The sequence below is a fragment of the Triticum aestivum genome, chromosome 4B, assembly GCF_018294505.1.
Source record: "Triticum aestivum cultivar Chinese Spring chromosome 4B, IWGSC CS RefSeq v2.1, whole genome shotgun sequence".
NCBI lineage: Eukaryota > Viridiplantae > Streptophyta > Magnoliopsida > Poales > Poaceae > Triticum > Triticum aestivum.
The window spans coordinates 591,644,601-591,672,009 of record NC_057804.1 but is presented as its reverse complement, the minus strand read 5'-3'; the positions used below and the strand labels follow the sequence as shown (position 1 = coordinate 591,672,009).

At 46.3% G+C, this 27,409-nt stretch overlaps 1 protein-coding gene and 1 long non-coding RNA gene across 2 annotated transcripts; one reads left to right on the top strand and one right to left on the bottom strand.

The window, feature by feature from the left end:
* Positions 1–6,745: 6,745 nt before the first annotated feature.
* Positions 6,746–8,495, top strand: LOC123089310 (E3 ubiquitin-protein ligase Os03g0188200). Its single transcript, XM_044511020.1, has one exon. It carries the CDS (start codon positions 7,215–7,217, stop codon positions 8,280–8,282), a length of 1,068 nt encoding a protein of 355 aa, XP_044366955.1. The 5' UTR covers positions 6,746–7,214; the 3' UTR covers positions 8,283–8,495.
* Positions 8,496–9,874: 1,379 nt separating this feature from the next.
* On the bottom strand, positions 9,875–15,809 carry LOC123089309 (uncharacterized). Its single transcript, XR_006442252.1, has 4 exons — positions 15,610–15,809; positions 14,894–14,977; positions 14,099–14,253; positions 9,875–11,046 (listed from the first exon to the last, which is right to left on the bottom strand). It is a non-coding gene; the product is annotated as an uncharacterized lncRNA (long non-coding RNA).
* Positions 15,810–27,409: the final 11,600 nt, after the last annotated feature.

Here is a 27,409-nt window from a genome sequence, read left to right as displayed (position 1 = left end):
TCATGCAAGGCATTAGATGAGTTAGTTAGCGAACGATCATCAATATTTTGTCCCCCTTGATCAAAACTAGTGAGATGAGGGGGTAGGAGGAGAATTTCTTCTCGAAGTAGTGCACCAGCGTTGGGGTGAAGATCGGCAAAAGGAAACTTAGTTTCATCAAAAACGACATCACGGGAGATGTACACTCGTCTGGTGGAAACATCTAGGCACTTGACCCCTTTGTGCTGAGCACTATAACCAAGGAAGACACACTGTTTTGATCGAAACATGAGCTTTCGGTTGTTGTAGGGACGAAGGTTGGGCCAACATGCACACCCAAATACACGAAGGGACTTATAGTCTGGTTTGGTGTGGAGAAGTCTTTCTACTGGAGTTTCATTGTGAATGACACGACTAGGGAGCATGTTGATGATATGAACTGCAGTTAAAAATGCTTCATCCCAGAACTTTAGAGGCATGGAGGCACCGGCAAGAAGAGCAAGACCAACTTCGACAATGTGTCGATGCTTGCGTTCCGCTGACCCGTTTTGTTGGTGAGCATGAGGACATGACACTTGATGGGAGACACCAAGTGTTTGGAAGAAGGAGTTTAACTTTTCGTATTCCCCTCCCCAGTCTAACTGGACAGCGATGATTTTGCTGTCAAATTTTCGCTCAACGAGTGCTTGAAAATTTTTGAACACTTGAAACGCGTCGGATCGTTTCTTTAAAAGATAGATCCAAGAGAATTTGCTAAAATCATCAATGAAGCTAACATAGTAGGAGTGTCTACCAACAGAAGTAGGAGCAGGACCCCAAACATCAGAAAAAATTAATTGTAATGGTTTGGTAGAAACACTGCTGGAAATAGGGTAAGGCAACTGATGACTTTTAGCTTTCTGACATGAATCACAAATTGTCTCATTATGACGCTCACCAACAAACGGGAGATTATTTTTCCTAAGCAATTTTTCAACTAAAGAAAAAGATGCATGTCCTAAACGATCATGCCATCGTGTGGATGAAAGATTGATAGCACCACAAGCATATTTTTTTGGTCTTCTAAACTCCGGGATCAACGGATAGAGGCCACCAACGCATCTACCTCGATAGAGAACCGTCCTCGTTGCCTGATCCTTGATCAAAAAGAAGTAAGGGTGAAATTCAAGGAATACATGATTATCAAGGGCAATTCTATGGACAGAAAGAAGACTTTTGTTCGCACTAGGAACATGCAGAATTTTTCTAAGATGGATGTTGCGATGAGGGGTACGAAATATTGAATGACCAAGGTGACTTATACTCATACCTTCTCCACTGGAAGTGTGGATTTGATCCTTGCCACGGTACTTCTCCTTCATGGTCACTTTCTCGAGCTCGTTGGTGATGTGGTTGGTAGCACCACTGTCGACGTACCAGTTCGTGTCGACACCATATGAGCCATCAGCCGTCGCAGCGACCTTTTCTTCATCTTGTGAATCATAGTCATCCTCCTCATACCTGTACCAGCAGTCCTTTGCTGTATGCCCGAGCTTGCCGCAGATCTGGCACCGAGGACTGTCCGGACGGTTCCTGCCGCTGCTGCCAGCTCCGCGTCCATGGCGGCCTCGGCCACCAGATTGAGGTGGCGTGGCGCCACGGTTGCCGCCACCACTGGACCTGCCCTTGTTGCGAGGAGAGCCACGGGAGCAAGGGCCGCCGCCCCGCCCACGAGTGGCCGCGTTCGCCGAAGATTTGAAGCCGCCGCCGCCGGTCCCCTGGAAGTGAGCCATGCGCTGATCGAAGTTGGATAGCATGGCAAAGAGTTCATCAAGGGTTACCCCGGTGACGCGAGCGTCGAGGGCGGAAACCAGGGGCTGATAGTCGGCGTCGAGCCCATGGATGATGTAGGAGACGAGTTCGTCGTCGGGGATCGCCTTGCCTGCGGCGGCCAGTTCGTCGGCGTAGCCGCGCATGGCGGCGAAGTAGGAGGCGATGGAGAGGTTCCCCTTCTGCGCGTTGATGAGGGACGTGCGTATGTTGTTGATGCGGCTGGCAGATTGGGACGAGAACATCACAGCGAGCGTCGTCCAGAGCGCGCCCGTGGTGGTGACCGTGGTCACCGTGAGCAGCACCTCACGCGTCAGGTTATTCAGCAGGTACCCCAAAACCTGCTGATCCTCCCGGACCCAGATTGGGTGGAGAGGGTTGGGCGATGATGAGACCTCCTTACCGTCCTTGGTGGTGACGAGGAGTTTCTCCGGCTCCGGCTGAGTGCCGTCGACGTAGCTGTAGACGCCGGCGCCGCGAAGCTGAGGGATGACTTGCGTGCGCCATAGCACATAGTTTGTGCGGGTTAACTTCTCGGTAACTTGGCCGCTGAGGTTGGTTTGGGATGCACCGGAGGTGGAAGACATGGCTAGGGCTAGATGGAGTTTGCAGGGAGCTACGATGGGAAAAGGATAGCTCTGACTACCATGTGCGATTAGCTGGAAACGTCTTGCCTGTTGAGGCCGACGGGTACGTGTTTATATAGCGGGGCGCACCTCCCGTACAGCGCATACAAGTTGTTTAGATTACAGGAGATATTGAGGGAGAAGAGATAGAACTTGAGGAGAAAGAAATAATTCAACTAAGTCTATCTATCTCTATCCTAACTACCTCCAGGTGCGGTTCAAGATGTGTGCGCCAATGTTGTGCCAATGTCACGTACCATATGTGTTTGACACACCAAACCAAGAATTATTTTTGGCTATCTGTTATATTGACTGCTCTTTCTTTGTAACAAGTAGCTACATATCAGTCTGAAATTAAATTTCTCAAAAATGTGCATGATACCTTAGTAGTTACTCCTAGTAATATCAATTGGAAAAATTGGCATTATACAACCATATCCTTGGAGCAGTCTTCAGGTAGCTGTGACCTTGGGATCACGGTGGCCATTGTCAACCTCGTACCTGGCACAGGAGCCGACGCTACTGTCCTTGCGGTGGCGCGCAGTCTGCTTCTCATCCTTGCAGACGCAATCGTCCAGTTCCAGCTCCCGGCATCTACACGGCTTCACACAGAAATTGCAATATGGACAAACAACTTGTCCCTGCTTTTTGGAGAGAAAAAAGAGGAAGCATTCAGTACTTTACTAACATGCTCTTGATTGGCTGGACAACCCCTCATGCTCTGTATTAAATGCGACACTTTTTTCGTAATATGTAAAGTCATGCCCAGCTCCCGTTGCAATTAGAAAGCCATGACAAGGCAAATCACAAATGAATGGAGGGTCAGGCCACGTTCAAACATTACTAATCCTATCAGCCTTCCAAAACGAAGTGCACACATCAGCTAGTCAAAAACATGAATTGAACAGAAGATGTAACAAGGAAATTATGTTTGGTTTTGTGAAATGTGACAAACCTGCATCTCTATCGGACAGAAGGTTTTTCTTAATTGGTTGGCCTCGTCTAGAACCTGAAAGAAATATATTTACCAAGGGTCCATTGTGCTGCAACCACATAGCATATACATAACAAAAAAAGTACTCTATTTACTTTATGACTCAGCATAGTAGTTCTGTAGGAAAATCTGTAGGAAATCAGTTTGAGGTATGATGCGAGAGCTTCGTGTTTGCTTTGTACTTTACGCTTCATGTTTACTTCTCATACCATGTAATGCTACTCCCTTGAGCAACCAAGTATCACTAAAGCAAACTGATACTTAACATACACCAAGTAAAAGCTCTGCGATAAATAATGTAATTAAGCAATGTGTAGTTTAGTGAACGGATTAAGCAGCTGATCGAGTGGTAAAATGTTCAAATTTTCACATAAGTAAATTTCACATAAGTCATTAGAAGGACAACACAATGGGAAGTACGTCTCATCGAAATAAGTTATACAATGAAAACTCAAGAATCTAAGCATCTCTGACATATATTGAGCGATAAAAGTCTTGCTAAGAGTACAGATTGTACTTTCAAATCAGGCATGCAGATCAGCCAATTTTATGATCTAGCTATCACCTTTGCTATACAAAAATGTTATCTATGGATACTAAGGTACAGCGTAATTATTTAACACTAAGATGGCAAGAAAAGAAACAATACCTTGTCCATTTTTTCTCTAATCTATGCAACCATCAGAATGTCGCGGATTATGGGCCAAGTAAAGTTCTCAAGTAGCAACATCAGCATCATCAGATCTCTTATCCAAGCGGCGGATCAAGAACATTTATCTTCAGTAGTATTAGATAGATATTGCCAGCCAAAATTCTACCACCGATACATCTCTCCTTTGCTTAACAATCTCTCAAGAAAGAAGGGAAAGTTCACCTCTTACTTTCCAATCTACTTTCTCTGCATCATGATTATCCAGAAGAACCAAATATCAAGTATATAATGCAGAAACTATTGGGTTTACAACATAATCATTCATGTTAAAAAACAAAAAGATTGCATAGGAAGATCAATTATGCTCACATGGAAAATTCTGAGGTCCCATTTTTAAGATATGAGACCCGAAGGGGGTCTGTAGTGTGGGGCATTACATGTTGTAGCTCTGAAATTACCTCTAAATAAGTCAAACTTGTAACCTTTACGAGTTCATATTTTCTCATTCTTCCATCTCATATCCGAGAATTAAACACTACCACAACTACAGAATCAAATCAATCTGAACCAAATCAAACCAGTCGAAGTTCTTTGCCAAGGCAAGAATGTACAAAAGGCATAAAACAACCAGCTGGATGACATCTCCACAAGTGGACTCTACTTGTCGGCCGCTACTATCTGACCTGGAGCTCGTCCCCGACGAGTGTGGCACCTCCACAACGTCTCAGAGAACCATCCTTTGATCGGTGATGGCCGACATCCAAACAACAGTCAGTGCATAAGGTCAACTATATCTTTCTTCTCACCATATGAGAATCTGCAAAGAAGTCAGTTTTATTCAAGAATCAGCAGTTATTCATAGAAGAACAGCAGGTCACTTCAGACAAGGATGTACAGTATAAAAGAAACAAGAAAGATAGAGAGGGGGGGGGGGGGGGGGGGTGAGAACCTTGCTGCTGGAGGAATGGTTCCGGTCAAGGTCAACGGAGCTTGCTAGCGTCGTCAGATACATAAGGTTCCTTACCACGTAGTTTGTGTGTTGCTTGGTTTGGTTCATTGAGAACGGGGTGGGAGGATAGGGTTTTTGTTACCGGACGGGACAGGGCGAGAGGTGATGTCGGTGTTCGTCCTTCCCTTCGTTGAAGAACATGCAGAGTGCCGCGTGGGCGCCGGCATCACGGCGTCGGCCAAAAAACTCAAACGAGCTAGCGATGAGCACCATCAGATCCATGGACGCCCGCATGAGCGCCTTCGCCGGCGCGGTGAGCGAAGAGGAGGATGAGTCGGGCCACAGCCGTGGGGGCAGCGGGCGCGTGGAGGAGGGCTGAGGTGATCTACGAGGGAGGCGGCCGTCGGCCAATAGCACAATGGAGATCGCCTGCTTGGGGGATTTTTCTCGGGAGGGATGGGATGGGAGGAGCGATGGGGTAGTTTGCTGAGGAGAGTTGGGAACGTGGGTTTTTTTTGAGGTATTTTTCCTTTTCCTTTTTATCGGGAAAGTGGGAATCGAGGGGGGACACTGGTCGAACGAAGGGTGGGGAGGCGGGGAACGATGTTCGATCCCCTTTAATAATAGAGATTTTTTTCTCCTCAATGCAAGCTACCATTAGTGGGCCTCATTAAATAAAAGTAAAGACTCTAATACACATGCATCTCTACTTTTTATTCCAACATTTTCAACTTTAACACTGGATCACATATTTTTCTCTCCAAGCATCCGCCTCTTGCAGAGGATCCCGCTTCACTATCCGAACCTACTTTAACTGATATCCAATCCTACATGACATGCAGAGCATCACCCTGGGACTATGCATTGTACATGCCCTGATGTGCTAGGCGTAGCGCGTACGTCAACCAGGTGGCCGGCAGGTCGGAAAGTGGTCTGACCCAAGATAGGCTGAGTCACACCGGGTAGTGGTGCTGGTGCCGTCCAGTCGCTGCTTTTGGTATCCTTCGGCCGGACCTTTTAATTCGCCTTGGAAAAACATTCACGATACACAGCGTCGGTGTCTTTAACCTGCGCTCTTGGACTGAACCGGAGCAAAGACTCGTTCTTGCTGGCATTTCTATGATCAACAATGGCAGGTGATGTGAACCCGCACCGCCCAAGCATATTTTTGCTTACGCCGCACCCTGGAGAAGAATAAGGCCCCGCTTGGATTCGGTGTAAACTTATACACCCGGATTTAATCTACAAGTGTATTTTACCGGTCGCAGTGTTATTTCCGCCTAGATTGAAAACGACGGCTCGAGGTCTGTTTTGGTTACAAGTGTATTTAGGAGTAAACCAACGATCCAAGCGGGGCCTAATAGAAGTAACAAAACTCTACTTTTAAAAGGCCTGGCCTAATTATCTATTGTTAGAATTTGGCTCATTGAATCTGTAAACAAGGCCCCCTCATCAAAAAAGAAAAAAACTTTAAACAAGGGACGTTATGTGCACAAAGACTCTGACCAAATGCAGCCATGAAAAAGGGCATGAGATGAGACGGTTACAAATTTAAATTAAAATAACCTGGCATTCGATATCCTCCACAAGATTACTATGCGCTAGACAGAAGATAGAGAAATGGCGAACCAATCTGTGGTTGGATGGTTAGAGGGACTGTGGTATCCCAGTCCATCAGGGTTCAAATCCTGGTGCTCGCATTTATTCCTGTAGACGTTCCCGTCGACAACGAGGTGACTACGGTGACTTCGTAAATTTCAAGATGATATAATATATTGTCTCAGTCTTTTGGATGTGCTCATAGGGATAGGTGTACGTGTGTGCGTTCATAGGGATGAATGTATACGCGTGTATATGAGTGCTTGCGTATGTCCTTGTGTTAAAAAAAGCTAGAGAAACGAGAGACCAATAATTCTACTTTTTATATATTTGCCTGGGCTGACGAACATGTCAGCAGCCAATCAGAAGCTCGGTCAGCCGTCCCACATGACCACGTCCTGTTTACCCAAGTCCCTGATTGGTGGTCCCGCACAAACATTCGCTACGTACATCCCTATCTTGAGCTTACGTTACACTTTTTCGTCCGGCGTAATCAAACACTCCCCGTGCCATCAAACCCTTCCTCATTTTCTTTCTTTTTCTTTCTCTCCGGCGCCACGATAAATCTGTCCGGCCGCCGGCGGTTCCCCCTGCCAAGAGACGGCAATGGCTCGCGGCCAGATCACACTGCTCCTCCTCTTCCTCCTGCTCTCATCGACCGCGCTCCCGTCTCTGGCTCAACAGACCAACAGCACGGGCCACACCCGTTCCTCCAGAACCGCCGGCGGGTTCACGCCCACCACCGTCGTCGTGCTCGTCATCCTCATCGCGGCCTTCGTCGTCCTCACGCTCTTTTCGATCTACATCAACCGCTGCACCGGCGGGCACCCTGTCCCTCGCCGGCCGTTCCGTAGCACGGCCCCAGATCAGCCCGTCGATGCCGCCGCCCACTCGGATCGCTGCCGCCCCCGCGGCATCGACAGGGAGGTCGTGGAGGCCTTCCCGACGGCAGTCTACGGCGATGTGAAGGCGCGCATGGCGACCACCAAGTCGGGCCCGCTCGAGTGCGCCGTCTGCCTCACCGAGTTCGAGGACAGCGACGAGCTCCGGGTCCTCCCGGCGTGCTGCCACGTCTTCCACCCGGACTGCATCGACCCGTGGCTCGCCGGCGCGGTCACCTGCCCGCTCTGCCGGGCCGACCTCACCGAGACCCCCGCGATCCCGGCCGGCGCCGAGAGCCGCGGCTACCTGACGGACACGGCCGTGCAGGAGGAGCCGGAGGAGCTCGACGAGGAGTGCTCGGTGGTCTCTTTCACGGCTGAATCTCTCACCAGTTTCAGCACGGTATGGAGGCACGAGTTCACGGGCGCGGAGTACAACCACTACCGCAGAACGCAGTCGGCCATGGACGCGCCGGACCGGCACACTCTCAGGCTGCCGGAGCACGTCATGAAGGAGCTCGCCGCCGTCCGGAGGCACCGGCGAGCGGCTAGCCTCGCCGCAGAGTACCCGGACACCGCGGATCAGAGGACACCGGGGTGGCTGACCTCGTTCCTGCGGTCCATGTCCTGGCAGCGGCAGAGCCGCGGGGACTCGGACGCCGGGGAGGAACACGGCGGCAGCAAACGGATTCATCCCGTGGCCGGTGCGCCGGTTGAAAAACCGAGTGGGTCGGGGTCCGGCGGGGACGAGAAAAAAGAGAGCTCCGACGTTGACGCGTTAAACCGGGTTTGACCTCTTCGTTCGTTCTTGTGTGTAATCTTCGTCTGAGTTCCTTATGCAAATAGAAATTTTATAGACCTATAGACTCATGGTTTTACTCGGCATTCCATGGCTTGCGATCTCCTTGTTTCTTTCTCTCTTTGAATTTGGAGGAAGATCTCATTGGATTCATGCACCTGCTGCCGTAGACAGAAGTTTTCAGATTATGCATTACATCGGCCTAAATTAATTGTGCAATTAGTTCTGCTACACCAATTACCGCGTTTACTTGTGCGACTTATGGGCAAGGAGTTAATTACTTCCTATGTTACCTGGTGGCCCTTGATTGCACTTCCCCGACTGTCAACCACGCTTTCACTAAGAGCAAATACAATACAATGACATACGCGAGCTGTAAGACTTTAAATATTACTATATTTTTATTGAGTTGGAAGAGAAAGAAGAAGAGAAAGAAAAAAGAAACAGGCTGCAAACTAACAGCTGGTTGTAGTGCTCCTAAAGACTTTGTGAGAGAATAAGGTGCATCATGTATCAATAAAGTTGTACCTGCTTACATCTTTGCTGGCTATATGGTTGATTATAGATGACGTGGCAATATCTTATAGCCGGCAGCTGGCTATACGATTCATCATGCTCTACAAACACACTCCATAAGAGCATGGTACAGCCTAGAGCGGACTATATGAAGTTATCATGTGTTGTAGCCAACTTAATAGTCCACTGTTACAATAGTTAATATGATTAGTATGCTATATCATTATTATGCAACCCATTTGTTTCTCTCACAAAGATTGTTGGTTTGTGCTACAGCGGGTTGTAACATTGTAGCCCGCTTCTCTTCTTTCTCATCTCCTATCTTCTCCAACTAGGCACAAATCTGATGTGGCTTTTCTTATAGACTGCCTACTTCACTCTATTATACTTGCTCTAAGCAAAATCCACATCTTTTTTCCTTGTCCGCCACCGCTAAGAGATCCGACCCTTCTGGCATCGGATTCCGGCGGCTCCCCTCCACCGGCGACCTCTTGGTCGTCCATGGTGAGGGGGTCGCCGGATCCCGCGCATGTGCACCGTTTTAGCTTCAGGTTCTAGGCCCCCAGTAGCTTAGGCTTTTGGATCGTTCAATGTCTTGGCTTCAGTGGCGGTGACGGCGATGCTGAATAAAGAAACTCCAGATTCTTCTCCGACGAGGCGATCGTCTTTATGATCGGTGATGGATTTGGGAACCAGTCTGTTCAAGCGGGGATGTCGTGGTGGCGACAACATCCTTGTGGTAGCTTGTGTCCACGGGATGGGCATTTGCGAAGGCTTCTGCTCCAGCGTTCGATCTTTCAGATATCATGGATGCAGACAATAATTTGCATCCATCCTAGACTACCTCCCAAGCTCCGCGCCGATCCATGTGCTGAGTTAATGGTTGATGGATGGCGTGTATGATTTTCTACTTTAGCGTCTTAGTCGAGGTGGGGTGTCATTTTTGGAGTTTGATGGCGTGTCCGGCATGTTGCCTTGGTCTGTTTCGTTCAATTACAATAGCTTCACCTTTGGTGAGCCACCTTGGAGATCCGCAAAGAAGCATATCAGTGATGGAGCCATGTCGAGTTCGGATGAGGAGGTGGTCCGTCATTTTTTTCTTTGGTGGCTACTATCCCAAATTAAGTGTCTTGACACGATGGTAACATGGGCATGGGTCTTTACCCAGGTTTGGGCTCTTCTGAAAGATAAAACCCTACGTCCTCTTGTGTTTTATTACTTTTTGGTGTAGTACAAAGTACATACAATCTACCTCAAGATCGTTGTGTCTCCTCTACGAGCCCATTCCCTCGGTTTACATAGGCACCTGGGGGGAGGGGGGGTCTAGGGCTACATCCTAGTCGGGTATGTATAAGGAGAACGTGTTGTAGACGAGTTTCAATATCTTAAGAATATATGTCAAGTTTTCAGGAGCTTTCCTTTCATATGCCATGGGCCACTCGGCGTGGCCCATTGGTGAACCGATATGGGGGTCCTTGGCCCGACCCATCTAGCCAGGAAAGACGACTTGATGAGAGACCGCCTAGCTAGGACATCATCAGTAGCCCCTGAACCGGTCTTCAAGTTAGACGCACCTCGGTTCTTCTGAGCAGATCTTTGTTTTAGGTCGTCGGTCTTGAAAATTGATTCAGCGAATCCTCACGTATCAATATCTTGATTGCTGGATTGCATCCGAGGAGCTTCATTCCCACCTCGGTTTCCGCCAAGCACCTCGTCGTTTCCATGCCAATCCAGACGTCGAAAATCTTTGCCGTGCGGTCATTCCTTAGCCATGAAGTATTTCCATGCTCGGCTTAGTGATGATGGTCTGGCCTGGCTCTGACATCACAGGTCCACCCCATCCGTTAGCCCACGTGGCTGCAAGGTCCCTCCGTCTCGACGGTCAACATAACATGCAGACATGGGTCAGGGCCCCACCATAATCACGTCTTATTAGAAAAGGGACGTGACTAGGGAGCAAACATGTGCTCCCTAGCGTCCCGTGGCACACTTTCCATTTTAGTTTAAAAATTGTCCCCCTTTAGTCTCCCGACCACAAAAGGAAACTCTCCTGGTCCGTGCTCCCGATCACGTGCAGGGGGGAAACACGTGAGCTCTTCCCCTCCCCCATGCTCCACATTGCCCTTCCCCCCTCACCGAACTGACACCTTCGTTCTTTCCCCAGCATCCGCTGGTCTTCTTCATCCCAAATCTCTTTCCAGATGAGAGCTTCACCCCTTCAACTGACAACCATTGTTGTGCACTGAAAAAAAGCAGGAGAAAAACCAAAAAAAATCTCATCAGTTCATCCCTGCAAGTACCACCTATACATACCGTCTCCCCCTGCAAATGAGCAGTTACGAAAAAGAGAACAATCAATTAGGTTGTAGTAGTTGTGTACATCGGCTAGTAGGCAAAGTTTTAGCTAGTTTGTTGCTGCTACACAAGTTGTAATGTCGTCGTAACCAACTTGTGTGATTGTTTTGAGGCAACTCTTGGTTTTTTGGATTGTTGGAGGTTTTTGCTGGATTTTTGAGAGATTAAATCCCCATTTTCATTGGAGACAGCTAAAGAAGTTTCATTCTAAGAATCCCAAGAAAAGGACTAAAAACACTCCGCAAAACCCCTATTTTGACATGTTTATCAACCCCTCCCCCACCTCCCCCTATTTTCATTTTCCCAACCAACTTTTCTTAGACATGAACCAGGATTTGCCTGTAGAAACAAGCACACATAGTTGCTTTTGAAAATAATAATAATAAGCTAGCTGCCTCTTGCCTAACTGCACAACAGTTGCTTGATCGTAGACCAGGAGTTGCCAGACATATGTCACAAAGTTTCTTGGAAAAAATAGAAGAAAATGATAGCCACAACCATATCTAAATACACACAAGTTGCTTGACCATGAACAAGGACTTGCCTGCAATCAAGAACGACCATAAAATGCATGCAACTATATTTGCTTCTACAGTTCTACTTGCAAGTACTTATGATGTCCAATGACTAAATCCATTGCATGAATTAATTATCAACAACATCTTCCTTTGCGTCCAACACCATGCAGCAAATCAAGTTTTGCTGGTCATAGCCATAAGCTAGCTAATACTAAGTATATGCTTGTGCATCAGTAGTAAGCAATTTCTGCTAGTTCAGGCAAATCGCAAATGGCTATCTCCTTCACATGAAAAAAATTAGCCAACTTATGAAGGCATGAGGCTCACGAGTGTGAGCCGGAATGACACACAAGTTGCTTGAACATGAACCTGGACTTGCCTACAATTAAGTACATGAGTTACTTTGTGGGAATAAGAAAATGCCATGCTAAATTGGAAGTCCTAGTTCATGTTCAACGCAACTTTTTGTTGTTTAGGCAAATTAGTGAGCAACTGTAGCATTTTTTCAAGCAAGTCAAGTATTGACAAAAGGCAAGTCTTGACAGTACTGTTTCATTTTCCTTTCTCCAACTACTGGCTATTGTACTACCAGAGAAACCCCTTAATGCTTTTGTTAGGTTGCTTCTTGTACGAGGAATGTATTGAGAAAACAAAAATAGAGCAGCCAAGTTCTAGGGCTTCTTTAAGCAAAATCAGTGTTGGTGGTAAGCAACTCTTGTGTGTTCGCGCATGCTAGAACTTGATGTGTATGGGGGAAAGTGTGAGCAACTATAGGGGTTTTTTAAGCAAATCATATTGACAATAAGCAAGTCATGTCAGTACATGATAACTGTTTCAGTTTTCTTTGTCCAACTACTGGTTGTTGTAAATGAAAATAAATGTTTTCCTTAGGTGCTTTTTGTACTAGAAGTGTGTTGAAAGAAGAAAAAAGAGATGCAACTTCTAAGGTTTGTTTAAGCAAAATCAGTGTTGCCAGTAAGCAACTCATGTGTGCTCGTGCGTGCTAGAACTTGATGTGAAGGGGGGGGGTGAGCAACTATTGGGGCGCTTTTAAGAGAAAATGTAATGGGTAGGAGAAAGAAAAATCACAAAAGCCTGCCATTCTTAGTTTGCCTTTGTACAAAAAAATGGTTCTGGCCAAATAAAGGGCAACAACTTCTATAGGTTTGTTTATAAGCAAATCCAGTGCTGCCATTAAGCAATTTGTGATATGTTGTCATTAATTGACCTATTGGGCTCTTTATATTCAATTTTACCGTAATAACTGGAAAAATAATTCTAGGCAAATACCGAGGTTTCTTAGGCAAGTTCAAATGCAAAATCGGGTAATCAAGCACACCTCACCCCCCGTAGATAGTAAGGAACTAAGCTCCGCAGGATGGTGTGTGTCAGGTGAATCACACATTTAGAAACATGCAAAGTCACAGAGTTTGCCAAAAAACAACAGGCAAGTCACACACTTAACACTAGCAAGTCACATTGAAATGTAAAGAAAATCCTACACCCTACTCAAATGTCAAACAAACCATGTGGGCTTTTGAAAAGGGGAAAAGAAGAAGAACTTACTTGCATTTAATGTTGAGTATGTGACTCGCTTGACATTTAAATGTGACTTGCTAGTGTTGAGTATGTTACTTGCGTGACGTTTGAATGTGACTTGCCTGTTCCACATGTGTAATTTTCTTGACACACAATCCCCTACCCCCCTAGGTATGTGCCTAACATTTGTATGTGACCTATCATGTGTGTTTAACCTGTTTGTTCTGTGTGTCAATTGCCTGGTCTAGTAGTGTGGACTTGCCTAACCCCTGGTTTTTATTCCAAATGATTATGTGTGCGTTGTGTTTGTGAACTTCGATATATGTGTGTGAGTTGCCTGAAAAAAGAAGCATGTGGATGCTTAAAATGGACTAGCAAGTTCAGGTGGCTTGTATGAAACTTTCAGGACACTGACTAAAAAGGACTAGCAAGTTCTGAACCATATGATGAAAATGTGAAGGAAAAATAACACACGATCAAAGTTCGTGTGTTAACTGAGGCAACTACCTACAGAGTGCTGGGCAAGTTTTGGAAAAACTCAAAGCCACCCAAGTAACAAAACCATTAAAAGCTCATTATGAACCATGTCAGGCAACTAAGTAACAAACATTAGGCAAGTTGAAAAGCAAAAACAAGCAACTACTTATCAATTGTTATGCAAGTTTTCTCAAAATGGGGGAACCACACGCCCACATATCTGGCAACTGCATATATGGGAACCCACACCTGCATATCTGGCAACTCCTAGCCTCTGCCAGCCAACTGCCCACCCCACACCCCTCTTAAACATCTCTGATAAAATGCCGACTTTGAGGTACAACAATGGTTTGCTGCACCCCAAAAAAATAGTTCAGACGTCATGGAGAAAGAGAAAGGATTTACCTCATGAAGACGAACGAACATGGTGTCACTGTGCCCTCCACTTCTAGTTCCTTCGATGTCCCTCTTAGAGCGGTGAATAGGTCCTCATGCCTGTCCCACTTGCCACTGCTTGTCCATGCAGTCCTCACTGTCGCCCTCCCGCAAATCGGCAAACACTGGAAAAATCAGAAGGGATTTAAAACTGCATCTTCCAAATCCATTTAGTGGAGTTCATATTTCAGTGTAGGGAAAAAAATTATCCTGCACATATGGGTGGACAGAGAAGGAACTGTGGCGAGGAAGGAAAATAAACAGTAGGGCAAAATCAACCGGTTCCTAACCAGTATTATTTTTATGCAAGCAGTAGATCATGTATATGTGACATTTTCAGCTCTCATTAACGCTTAGAATCTAAAGTTTATGCTACCCATGTTTACTACTCACTTCAAACAGGTTACCTAGTACTATGAAAGAACACACACCAAGCTCCACAGAATAAAATTGTCATGCCATGCTTGGCAATAGCAGAAGTGACATGGACCCATATGGTGGCATGGCTATTAACGACTGGCTAGCGATCAAACAGTACACATACAGAGAGACGCACCATGTGGCAACAACAATTTGTAATCACAAAACGCACCCACTACCTAGAGGTTTTAGCAACAGTTTGTAATAACAAAACACACCCACGCCTGCATATCCGGCAACTCCACACACAAAAAACAGAACATACTCCTCTGCTCCCAGTTTTCAGTTTGAGTGATGTCGGATGGCAGAGGCACAAAAAAGTAAAAAATGAAACCAAATCAGTACCTCCTGGGTAGTAGAGGATCACTTGCATCAGTATATGGGCGAAAAAAATCTGAGATCGCCGGGGACAATCGCTTGCGCTTGCATCTGTACATTGAGTGTGAATGTAAAACCACCACATAAGCAAACAAGTTCATGTTAAATATTAAGCCTAGCATTGAGTAGCAAAACAAAAATTTAAGCAGTCTCCATGTTAAGCCTAGCATCAGTACATTGGGCACTTATCAATCGACATGCAAGTTTTGTGAAAAAGGGGGAAAACCCAAACTCAAAACAACATATCTGGAAACTCGTACAACAAAATCTGGCAACTCCTAATGTATGTCCGGCAAGTTCCACCTCCAACCCTTCCAAACGCGCCTGCTGCCAGCACTACTTCGAGGAGAATACTATAGTCAACATCCAAACAAATTCACCATCGCCTCGCCCCCTGCATATAGACCTCGGACCTCACGGACATCCGCAAGCTCTTCTACCGCACCCCATGTCCCCACCCCCTCCCCTTCCTAGAAATGTCACCAATCCGGTGGATAAATGCCCCCCGTCCCCCACCCCACTCGTTGCTTGCAATAGACCTTCGCCCCCGCCGAGGAGCATGCTAAATCAGGACCATAAATCGCCGGCGTCACCCCGACCGCACCCGCGAAATCCTTCAGTACCTCGTGAGGAATCACAAACCCAACAGAGAGGCACATGAATCAGATATAGGCGGCGCTTACCTCGGGGATATTTTGATCGAAGAACTGCCTCGTCACTTGCCGATGCACGCAACGTCACCGCGCGACCCTGTGCGCCTCCCAACTCTGGCGGTTCCGCCGAGCTTTGATTTGAGTGGCGGCGGATTTGAGTGGCGGCGAACAACACAGCACCGACACCGCCCACCGGACGAGACTTGCCTGCTCCCCTTCCGAGTGCCCATCCGTACTTCCGCATACGTAGTTTGATTTGATTGGAACAAAATAAAACCCGACCCCACCTCTTAAAATAAGACACGGAAAGGGAGCAGGCAAGCCGGATCCCCGCCCACCTGCTGATGAGAGAGAGAAAGAGGGAGGACGTGGGGTTATGTGGGGCCCGCTATCGGTGAGACGTGTCCAAGCAGTTCCAACACGTGCGGTTCGGTCCGACCAGATAACACCTGCCGCCCAGATCTCAATCCGATGGTTTGAACGAGGGTGTGCTCAATACCTCTAAAAAGTGCAGCTGCACTTTTTAGAATTTCACTTAGAAAAGTGATCGTGCACCTCGATACATATGGTAATTAATCAACCGCCCGTTGATTCTTGTGCGTGATTAGCGGACGGCGCATGGGAAAATGGAGGAATTACGGCCACGCGGCATGGTAATCTGTCACTCTTTCGTGTTGTACCCCACTCATAAATACAAGGGGCTCGCTAAATCTCAGTCAACTGGGATCTAGCAAAGTCTCAGTCGATCAACCAAGCTGTTCGATCGATAGATTGAAGATTCATCGTCGATGCTGCTATGCTGCGACCGGGCTGTGTCCGTTTTCTTTTTCTGCATGTTGGGCATGTGGTGCGTGTAATGGGCTGGGTGGCCGGGAAGGCCTTTTTTTAGGATCGAAGGCCTTTTTCTTTGACAGATAGACTTTTCCCATTTGTTTGTTTTTTCTTTTTATTTGCTTTTTACAGTCTCTTTATTCTCTAGTAAGTACTTTACCAAAAAACCATATGTGTTCTTTGTGACGTTAGTTCCCTTTTGCATTTGTGTTTTTGTTATTTATTGTTTTCTTAAATTATTTTCTTTTCTTTTTTATTGCTTTTAAAACCCTTTTTATTGTTAATAACATGTGTCTTGCTATTTTTCTTATTAAACAAAAAATTTATTTTCTTGTTTTTGTGTTTTCATTTTCTTTTTATAAAATGCATGAAATACAACTTTATGCTACTGTGTACGGAATTTACTAAAATCCAGCCGATTGAGTCTTAGTCAAGTCCAAGTCGACCCATACGCCGATAGTTTCAATTAATTCGGGTCGTGCAGGACGGACATGCGGGCTACACTTTATGTCTTAGTTTTTTTTGTCGGATACAGGGTAGTGCGGTTGCCGGAAGGGAAGGGGCATTTTTTCGTTGTTTCTTGGACTTTTTTTTTCTCATTTTCTAACTTTTTTCCTTTTCCCTTTTTATTTTTTATAGTTCTTTTTGTTTTCTTGTTAGTGCATTTTAACACTTTTTTGTCTATGTTCCTTTGTGACGTTGATTTTTTTTTTTTGCATTTGTACTTTCATTTTTTTCCTTGTTTAAAAGCTTTTTCTTGCTAATTACATGATTCTAACTACTTTTTATTAAACAACGGCTTTTATTTTTAAAGTTTGGAAATATTATTATACAATCACCTCGACTGCAATTGCATGTCTTTCACGCGACTGCAACTCAGTGGTGTTTTCACCACTAGGCACACAACAACAAATGTCACGTCCCGACTACCACTGCATCTCATCAATGCTACTGCAACTTTGTGGTGTTTTGTTGGGGAGAGGGTAGTTGCATGTCTGTCACTAGGCACACAGTTGTAAGTGTCACCCCAACTGCAACTCTGTGGTGCTTTGTTAGGAGAGGCCATTGAATGTCCGCCATTAGACATGCAACTGCAAGTGTCGCACCTGATTGCAACTGCATATTTTTCAACGTGACTGCAGCTCTATGGTGTTTTATTGGGGGAGGGTCATTGCATGTCTGCCAGTAGGCATGCAACTACAAAAGTATCAATTATGTGTCTTCCACGCGAATGCTACTTAGTGGTATTTTGTCTGGGGAGAGGGTAGTTGCATATTAACCACTAGGCATGCAACTACAAGTGTCACGTCCCAACTGCAACTGCATGTCTTCAATACAACTACAACTATGTGGTCTTTTGTCAGGGGAAGTGGCAGCTGCATGTCTGCCACTAGGCATGCAACGTCAGGCGTCACCCCAACTTTAACTCCATGGTGTTTTATCAGGAGAAGTCGTTGAATGTCTACCATAAGGCGTACAACTGCAAGTGTCGCCCATGAATAGAATTACATGTCTTCAACGCGGCTGCAACTCTTTAGTGTTTTGCCGGGGGGAAGGAGCAATTACATGTCTGTCACTAGGCATGCAACTACAAGTTCACCCAACCGCAACTCTTTGGTGTTTTGTTGGGCAAGGGATAATTGCATGTATGCCACTAGGCACGCAACTGCAAGTGTAGCCCCCAACTGCAACTCCGTGGTGTTTTGTAGGGAAGGTCCATTGCATGTATGCCACCAGGCATGCAACTGCAAGTGCCGCCCTTAACTGCAGCTGCATGTCTTCAACGTGACTGCAACTGCAAGTATCACCCCCGGCTGAAACTCTGTTGTGTTTTGCCAGGAGAGGTTGTTGCATGTGTGCCACCAAGCATGCAACTGCAAGTGTCAACCCTGACTACAACTGCATGTCTTTAACTCGACTGACTCTGCCATGTTTTATCGAGGGAGGGGCAGTTGCATGTCTGTGAGTAGGCATGCAACTAGAAGTGTCACCCCCGTTTGCAACTGCGTTGTGTTTTTCGGGAGAGGGGTAGTTGCATGTCTTTCACTAGGCACGCAACTCCAAGTGACACCACTGACTGCAACTCTATGGTATTTTGTCGGAGAGTTCGTTGCATGTCTGCAACAGCAAGTGTCGCCCCTAACTACAACTGCATGTCGTCAACGCGACTGCAACTTCAAGTGTCGTCCCTGACTGAAACTCTATGACGTCTTGTCCAAAGAGGTTGTAGCAAGTCTGGCACGAGGCATGCAACTGCAAGTGTTGCCTCTGACTGCAATTTCATGTCTTCAAAGCGACTGCAACTCCATGGTGTTTTGTCGGGGGTGGTTCAATTGTATGTCTGCCACTAGGCATGCAACTGCAAGTGTCACCCCAATTGCAATTTTTAGTGTTTTTTTGAGAGGGGCGATTGCATGTCTGCCACTAGGCACACAACTACAAGTGTCACTGCGATTGTAACTCTGTGGTATTTTGTCGGAAGAGGCAGTTGCATGTATGCCACCAGACATGCAATTGCAAGTGTCGTCCCTGACTGCAACTACATGTCTTCAGTGCGACTGCAACTGCAAGTGTTGCCCTAACTCCAACTCGATGGTGTTTTGTCAGGGTGGGGTAGTTGCGTGTCTGTCACTAGGCACAACTGCAAGCATCTCCCGGACAGCAACTTCGTCGTGTTTTGTCGGGGCATGTCTGTCACTAGGCACATAACTGCAAGTGTCACCCCAACCGAAACTCTATAGTGTTTATCGAGGGCTTGATAAGTATGCCTATTATTTATTTATTTTCATTTTCAACATTTTTTTAATTTTTGTTTGTGTTTTGGGTTTGTTATTGTTGGGGAACGTTGCAGAAAATAAAAAAATTATATGCTTCACCAAGATCAATCTATGGAGTCATCTAGCAACGAGAGAGAGGAGTGCATCTACATACCCTTGTAGATCGCGAGCGAAAGCGTTCAAGAGAACGGGGTTGAGGGAGTCGTACTCGTCGTGATCCAAATCACCGAAGATCCTAGTGTCGAACGGACGGCACCTCCGCGTTCAACACACGTACGGTTGGGGAAGACGTCTCCTCCTTCTTGATCTAGCAAGGGGGAAGGAGAGTTTGATGGAGATCCAACAGCACAACGGCGTGGTGGTGGAAGTAGCAGCGATCTCGGCAGGGCTTCGCCAAGCTCAGTGAGAAGGAGAGGTGGTACGGGGGGAGAGGGAGGCGCCGGGGACTAGGGTGCGGCTACCCTCCCTCCCCCCTCTTTATATAGGGGCCCTAGGGGGTGCGCCGCCCCCCTAGAGATCCCATCTCAAGGGGGCGGCGGCCAAGGGGGGAAACTTGCCCCCCAAGCCAAGTGGGGCGCCCCCACCCCTAGGGTTTCCAACCCTAGGCGAAGGGGGAGGCCCAAAGGGGGCGCACTAGCCCACCAGGGGCTAGTTCCCTTCCCTCTTCAGCCCACGGGGCCCTCCGGAATAGGTGGCCCCACTCGGTGGACCCCCGGGACCCTTCCGGTGGTCCCCGTACAATACCGGTGACCCCCGAAACTTTCCCGGTGGCCGAAACTGGACTTCCTATATACAATTCTTCACCTCCGGACCATTCCGAAACTCCTCGTGACGTCTGGGATCTCATCCGAGACTCCGAACAACTTTCGGGTTACCGCATACTAATATCTCTACAACCCTAGCGTCACCGAACCTTAAGTGTGTAGACCCTACGGGTTCAGGAATCACGCAGACATGACCGAGACAGCTCTCCGGCCAATAACCAACAGCGGGATCTGGATACCCATGTTGGCTCCCACATGTTCCATGATGATCTCATCGAATGAACCACGATATCGAGGATTCAAGGAATCCCGTATACAATTCCCTTTGTCAATCAGTACGTTACTTGCCCGAGATTCGATCGTCGGTATCCCAATACCTCGTTCAATCTCGTTACCGGCAAGTCACTTTACTCGTACCGTAATGCATGATCCCATGACCAAACACTTGGTCACATTGAGCTCATTATGATGATGCATTACCGAGTGGGCCCAGAGATACCTCTCCGTCATACGGAGTGACAAATCCCAGTCTCGATCCGTGTCAACCCAACAGATACTTTTGGGGATACCTGTAGTATACCTTTATAGTCACCCAGTTACGTTGTGACGTTTGGTACACCCAAAGCACTCCTACGGTATCCGGGAGTTACACGATCTCATGGTCTAAGGAAATGATACTTGACATTGGAAAAGCTCTAGCAAACAAACTACACGATCTTGTGCTATGCTTAGGATTGGGTCTTGTCCATCACATCATTCTCCTAATGATGTGATCCCGTTATCAATGACATCCAATTTCCATAGTCAGGAAACCATGACTATCTGTTGATCAACGAGCCAGTCAACTAGAGGCTCACTAGGGACATGTTGTGGTCTATGTATTCACACATGTATTATGATTTCCGGATAACACAATTATAGCATGAATAATAGACAATTATTATGAACAAGGAAATATAATAATAATCATTTTATTATTGCCTCTAGGGCATATTTCCAACAGTCTCCCACTTGCACTAGAGTCAATAATCTAGTTACATTGTGATGAATCGAACACCCATAGAGTTCTGGTGTTGATCATGTTTTGCTCGCGGAAGAGGTTTAGTCAACGGATCTGCGACATTCAGAGCCGTATGCACTTTGCAAATATCTATGTCTTCATCTTGAACATTTTCACGAATGGAGTTGAAGCGACGCTTGATGTGCCTGGTCTTCTTGTGAAACCCGGGCTCCTTGGCAAGGGCAATAGCTCCAGTGTTGTCACAGAAGAGAGTGATTGGCCCCGACGCATTGGGTATGACTCCTAGGTCAGTGATGAACTCCTTCATCCATATTGCTTCATGTGCTGCCTCCGAGGGTGCCACGTACTCAGCTTCACATGTAGATCCCGCCATGACGCTTTGCTTGCAACTGCACCAACTTACTGCCCCTCCATTCAAAATATACATGTATCTGGTTTGTGACTTAGAGTCATCCAGATCTGTGTTGAAGCTAGCGTCGACGTAACCCTTTACGACGAGCTCTTCGTCACCTCATAAATGAGAAACATATCCTTAGTCCTTTTCAGGTACTTCAGGATATTCTTGACCGTTGTCTAGTGTTCCATGCCGGGATTACTTTGGTACCTTCCTACCAAACTTACGGCAAGGTTTACATCAGGTCTGGTACACAGCATGGCATACATAATAAACCCTATAGCCAAGGCATAGGGGATGACACTCATCTTTTCTCTATCTTCTGCCGTGGTCAGGCATTGAGCCGAGCTCAATTTCACACCTTGCAACACAGGCAAGAACCCCTTCTTGGACTGATCCATATTGAACTTCTTCAATATCTTATCAAGGTATGTGCTTTGTGAAAGACCTATGAGGCGTCTCGATCTATCCCTATAGATCTTGATGCCTAATATGTAAGCAGCTTCTCCAAGGTCCTTCATTGAAAAACACTTATTCAAGTAGGCCTTAATGCTGTCCAAAAGTTCTATATCATTTTCCATCAAAAGTATGTCATCTACATATAATATGAGAAATGCTACAGGGCTCCCACTCACTTTCTTGTAAACGCAGGCTTCTCCATATGTCTGCATAAACCCAAACACTTTGATCATCTCATCAAAGCGAATGTTCCAACTCCGAGACGCTTGCACCAGCCCATAAATGGATTGCTGGAGCTTGCATACCTTGTTAGAATTCTTAGGATCGACAAAACCTTCCGGCTGCATCATATACAGTTCTTCCTTAAGATAGCCGTTAAGGAATGTCGTTTTGACGTCCATTTGCCATATCTCATAATCATAGTATGCGGCAATTGCTAACATGATTCAGACGGACTTCAGCTTCGTTACGGGAGAGAAAGTCTCATCGTAGTCAACCCCTTGAACTTGCCGATAACCCTTAGCGACAAGTCAAGCTTTATAGATGGTAACATTACCATCTGCGCCCGTCTTCTTCTTAAAGATCCATTTGTTTTCTATCGCTCGCCGATCATCGGGCAAGTCTGTCAAAGTCCACACTTTGTTTTCATACATGGATCCTATCTCGGATTGCATGGTTTCAAGCCATTTGTTGGAATCTGGGCCCGCCATTGCTTCTTCATAGTTCGAAGGTTCACCATTGTCTAACAACATGATTTCTAGGACAGGGTAGCCATACCACTCTGGTGTGGAACGTGTCCTTGTGGACCTACGAAGTTCAGTAGTAACTTGATCCGAAGTACCTTGATCATCATCATTAATTTCCTCTCTAGTCAGTGTAGGCACCACAGGAAAATCTTCCTTAGCTGCGCTACTTCCCGGTTCAAGAGGTAGTACTTCATCAAGTTCCACTTTCCTCCCACTTACTTCTTTCGAGAGAAACTCTTTCTCCAGAAAGGACCCGTTCTTGGCAACAAAGATCTTGCCTTCAGATCTGAGGTAGAAGGTATACCCAATGGTTTCCTTAGGGTATCCTTTGAAGACGCATTTTTCCGACTTGGGTTCGAGCTTTTCAGGTTGAAGTTTCTTGACATAAGCATCACATCCCCAAACTTTTAGAAACGACAGCTTAGGTTTCTTACCAAACCACAATTCATATGGTGTCATCTCAACGGATTTAGATGCTGTCCTATTTAAAGTGAATGTAGCTGTCTCTAGAGCGTATCCGTAAAATGATAGCGGTAAATCGGTAAGAGACATCATAGACCGCACCATATCCAATAAAGTGCGATTACGACGTTCGGACACACCATTACGCTGAGGTGTTCCAGGCGGCGTGAGTTGTGAAACAATTCCACATTTACTTAAGTGTGTACCAAATTCGTGACTTAAATATTCTCCTCCACGATCTGATCGTAAGAACTTTATTTTTCGGTCACGTTGATTCCCTACCTCATTCTGAAATTCCTTGAACTTTTCAAAGGTCTCAGACTTGTGTTTCATCAAGTAGACATACCCATATCTACTTAAGTCATCAGTGAGAGTGAGAACATAACGATAGCCACCGCGAGCCTCAACGGTCATTGGACCACACACATCAGTATGTATAATTTCCAATAAGTTGGTTGCTCGCTCCATTGTTCCGGAGAACGGAGTCTTGGTCATTTTACCCATTAGGCATGGTTCGCACGTGTCAAATGATTCGAAATCAAGAGACTCCAAAAGTCCATCTGTATGGAGCTTCTTAAGGCGTTTGACACCAATGTGACCAAGGCGGCAGTGCCACAGATATGTGGGACTATCATTATCAATCTTACATCTTTTGGTATTCACACTATGAATATGTGTAACATCACGTTCGAGATTCATTAAGAATAAACCATTGACCAGCGGGGCATGACCATAAAGCATATCTCTCATATAAATAGAACAACCATTATTCTCGGATTTAAATGAGTAGCCATCTCGTATTAAATGAGATCCAAATATGAGCAACCGCACCGGTATCAAATACCGAGGAGCTACTACGAGTACTGGTAAGGTACACATCAATTACATGTATATCACATATACCTTTAGTGTTGCCGGCCTTCTTGTCCGCTAAGTATTTGGGGCAGTTCCGCTTCGAGTGTCCGCTTCCCTTGCAATAAAAGCACTCAGTCTCAGGTTTGGGTCCATTCTTTGGCTTCTTCCCAGCAACTGGCTTACCGGGCACGGAAACTCTCTTGCCGTCCTTCTTGAAGTTCTTCTTACCCTTGCCTTTCTTGAAACTAGTGGTTTTATTAACCATCAACACTTGATGTTCCTTTTTGATTTCCACCTCCGCTGATTTCAGCATTGAAAATACTTCAGGAATAGTTTTCACCATCCCCTGCATATTGTAGTTCATCACAAAGCTCTTGTAGCTAGGTGGGAGCGACTGAAGGATTCTGTCAATGACCGCCTCGTCCGGGAGGTTAATGTCCAGCTGGGACAAGCGGTTGTGCAACCCAGACATTTTGAGTATGTGCTCACTGACAGAACTATTTTTCTCCATCTTACAACTGTAGAACTTGTCGGAGACTTCATATCTCTTGACCCGGGCATGAGCTTGGAAAACCATTTTCAGCTCTTCGAACATCTCATATGCTCCGTGTTGCTCAAAACGCTTTTGGAGCTTCGGTTCTAAGCTGTAAAGCATGCCACACTGAACGAGGGAGTAATCATCAGCACGCGATTGCCAAGCGTTCATAACGTCTTGGTTCTCTGGGATGGGTGCTTCACCTAGCGGTGCTTCTAGGACATATGCTTTGTTGGCAGCTATGAGGATGATCCTTAGGTTTCGGACCCAGTCCGTATAGTTGCTTCCATCATCTTTCAGCTTGGTGTTCTCTAGGAACGCGTTGAAGTTGAGGTTGACATGAGCGTGGGCCATTTGATCTACAAGACATTTTGCAAAGGTTTTTAGACTAAGTTCATGATAATTAAGTTCATCTAATCAAATTATTTAATGAGCTCCCACTCAGATTAGACATCCCTCTAGTCATCTAAGTGATACATGATCCGACTGAACTAGACCGTGTCTGATCATCACGTGAGATGGACTAGTCATCATCGGTGAACATCTCCATGTTGATCGTATCTTCTATACGACTCATGTTCGACCTTTCGGTCTCTTGTGTTCCAAGGCCATGTCTGTACATGCTAGGCTCGTCAAGTCAACCTAAGTGTTTATGCATGTGTAAATCTGTCTTACACCCATTGTATGTGAACGTTAGAATCTATCACACCCGATCATCACGTGGTGCTTCGAAACAACGAACTTTCACAATGGCGCACAATTAGGGGGAACACTTTCTTGAAATTATTATGAGGGATCATCTTATTTACTACCGTCGTTTTAAGCAAATAAGATGCAAAAACATGATAAACATCACATGCAATCAAATAGTGACATGATATGGCCAATATCATATTGCTCCTTTGATCTCCATCTTCGGGGCGCCATGATCATCTTCGTCACCGGCATGACACCATGATCTCCATCATCATGATCTCCATCATCGTGTCTCCATGAAGTTGTTCGCCAACTATTACTTCTACCACTATGGCTAACGGTTTAGCAATAAAGTAAAGTAATTACATGGTGTCTATTCATTGATACGCAGGTCATACAATAATTAAGACAACTCCTATGGCTCCTGCCGGTTGTCATACTCATCGACATGCAAGTCGTGATTCCTATTACAAGAACATCATCAATCTCATACATCACATATATATCATTCATCACAACCTTTTGGCCATATCACATCACAAGGCATATGCTGTAAAAACAAGTTAGACGTCCTCTAATTGTTGTTGCATGTTTTTTACGTGGCTGCAATAGGGTTCTAGCAAGAACGTTTCTTACCTACGTAAAAACCACAACGTGATATGCCAATTTCTATTTACCCTTCATAAGAACCTGTCTCACGTAAGCGTACGTGTAAGGTCGGTCCAGGCCGCTTCATCCCAGGATGCCGCCGAAACAAGATAATACTAGTAGTGGCAAGTAAATTGACAACATCTACGCCCACAACAAGATTGTGTTCTACTCGTGCATAGAAACTACGCATAAACCTTGCTCATGATGCCACTGTTGGGGAACGTTGCAGAAAATAAAAATTTTCTACGCTTCACCAAGATCAATCTATGGAGTCATCTAGCAACGGGAGAGAGGAGTGCATCTACATACCCTTGTAGATTGCGAGCGGAAGCGTTCAAGAGAACGGGGTTGAGGGAGTCGTACTTGTCGTGATCCAAATCACCGAAGATCCTAGTGCCGAACGGACGGCACCTCCGCGTTCAACACACGTACGGTTGGGGAAGACGTCTCCTCCTTCTTGATCCAGCAAGGGGGAAGGAGAGGTTGATGGAGATCCAGCAGCACAACGACGTGGTGGTGGAAGTAGCGGCGATCTCGGCAGGGCTTCGCCAAGCTCAGCGAGAGGGAGATGTGGTACGGGGGGAGACAGAGGCGCCAGGGACTAGGGTGCGGCTGCCCTCCCTCCCCCCTCTTTATATAGGGGCCCTAGGGGGTGCGCCGGCCCCCTAGAGATCCCATCTCAAGGGGGGGCGACGGCCAAGGAGGGAAACTTGCCCCCCCCCCCAAGCCAAGTGGGGCGCCCCCCACCCCTAGGGTTTCCAACCCTAGGCGCAGAGGGAGGCCCAAAGGGGGCGCACTAGCCCACCAGGGGCTGGTTCCCTTCCCTCTTCAGCCCACGGGGCCCTCCGGGATAGGTGGTCCCACCCGGTGGACCCCTGGGACCCTTCCGGTGGTCCTGGTACAATACCGGTGACCCCCGAAACATTCCCGGTGGCCGAAATTGGACTTCCTATATACAATTCTTCACCTCCGGACCATTCGGGAACTCCTCGTGACGTCCGGGATCTCATCCGAGACTCCGAACAACTTTCGGGTTACCGCATACTAATATCTCTACAACCCTAGCATCACCGAACCTTAAGTGTGTAGACCCTACGGGTTCAGGAATCACGCAGACATGACCGAGACAGCTCTCCGGCCAATAACCAACAGCGGGATCTGGATACCCATGTTGGCTCACACATGTTCCATGATGATCTCATCGAATGAACCATGATGTCGAGGATTCAAGTAATCCCGTATACAATTCCCTTTGTCAATCGGTACGTTACTTGCCCGAGATTCGATCGTTGATATCCCAATACCTTGTTCAATCTCGTTACCGGCAAGTCACTTTACTCATACCGTAATGCATGATCCCGTGTGTTGGAAATATGCCCTAGAGGCAATAATAAAAGTATTATTATTATATTTCCTTGTTCATGATAATTGTCTTTTATTCATGCTATAATTGTATTATCCGAAAATCGTAGTACACGTGTGAATACATAGACCACAATGCGTCCCTAGTAAGCCTCTAGTTGACTAGCTCCTTGGTCAACAAATACTCATGGTTTCCTGACTATGGACATTAGATGTCGTTGACAACGGGATCACATCATTAGGAGAATGATGTGATGGACAAGACTCAATCCTAAGC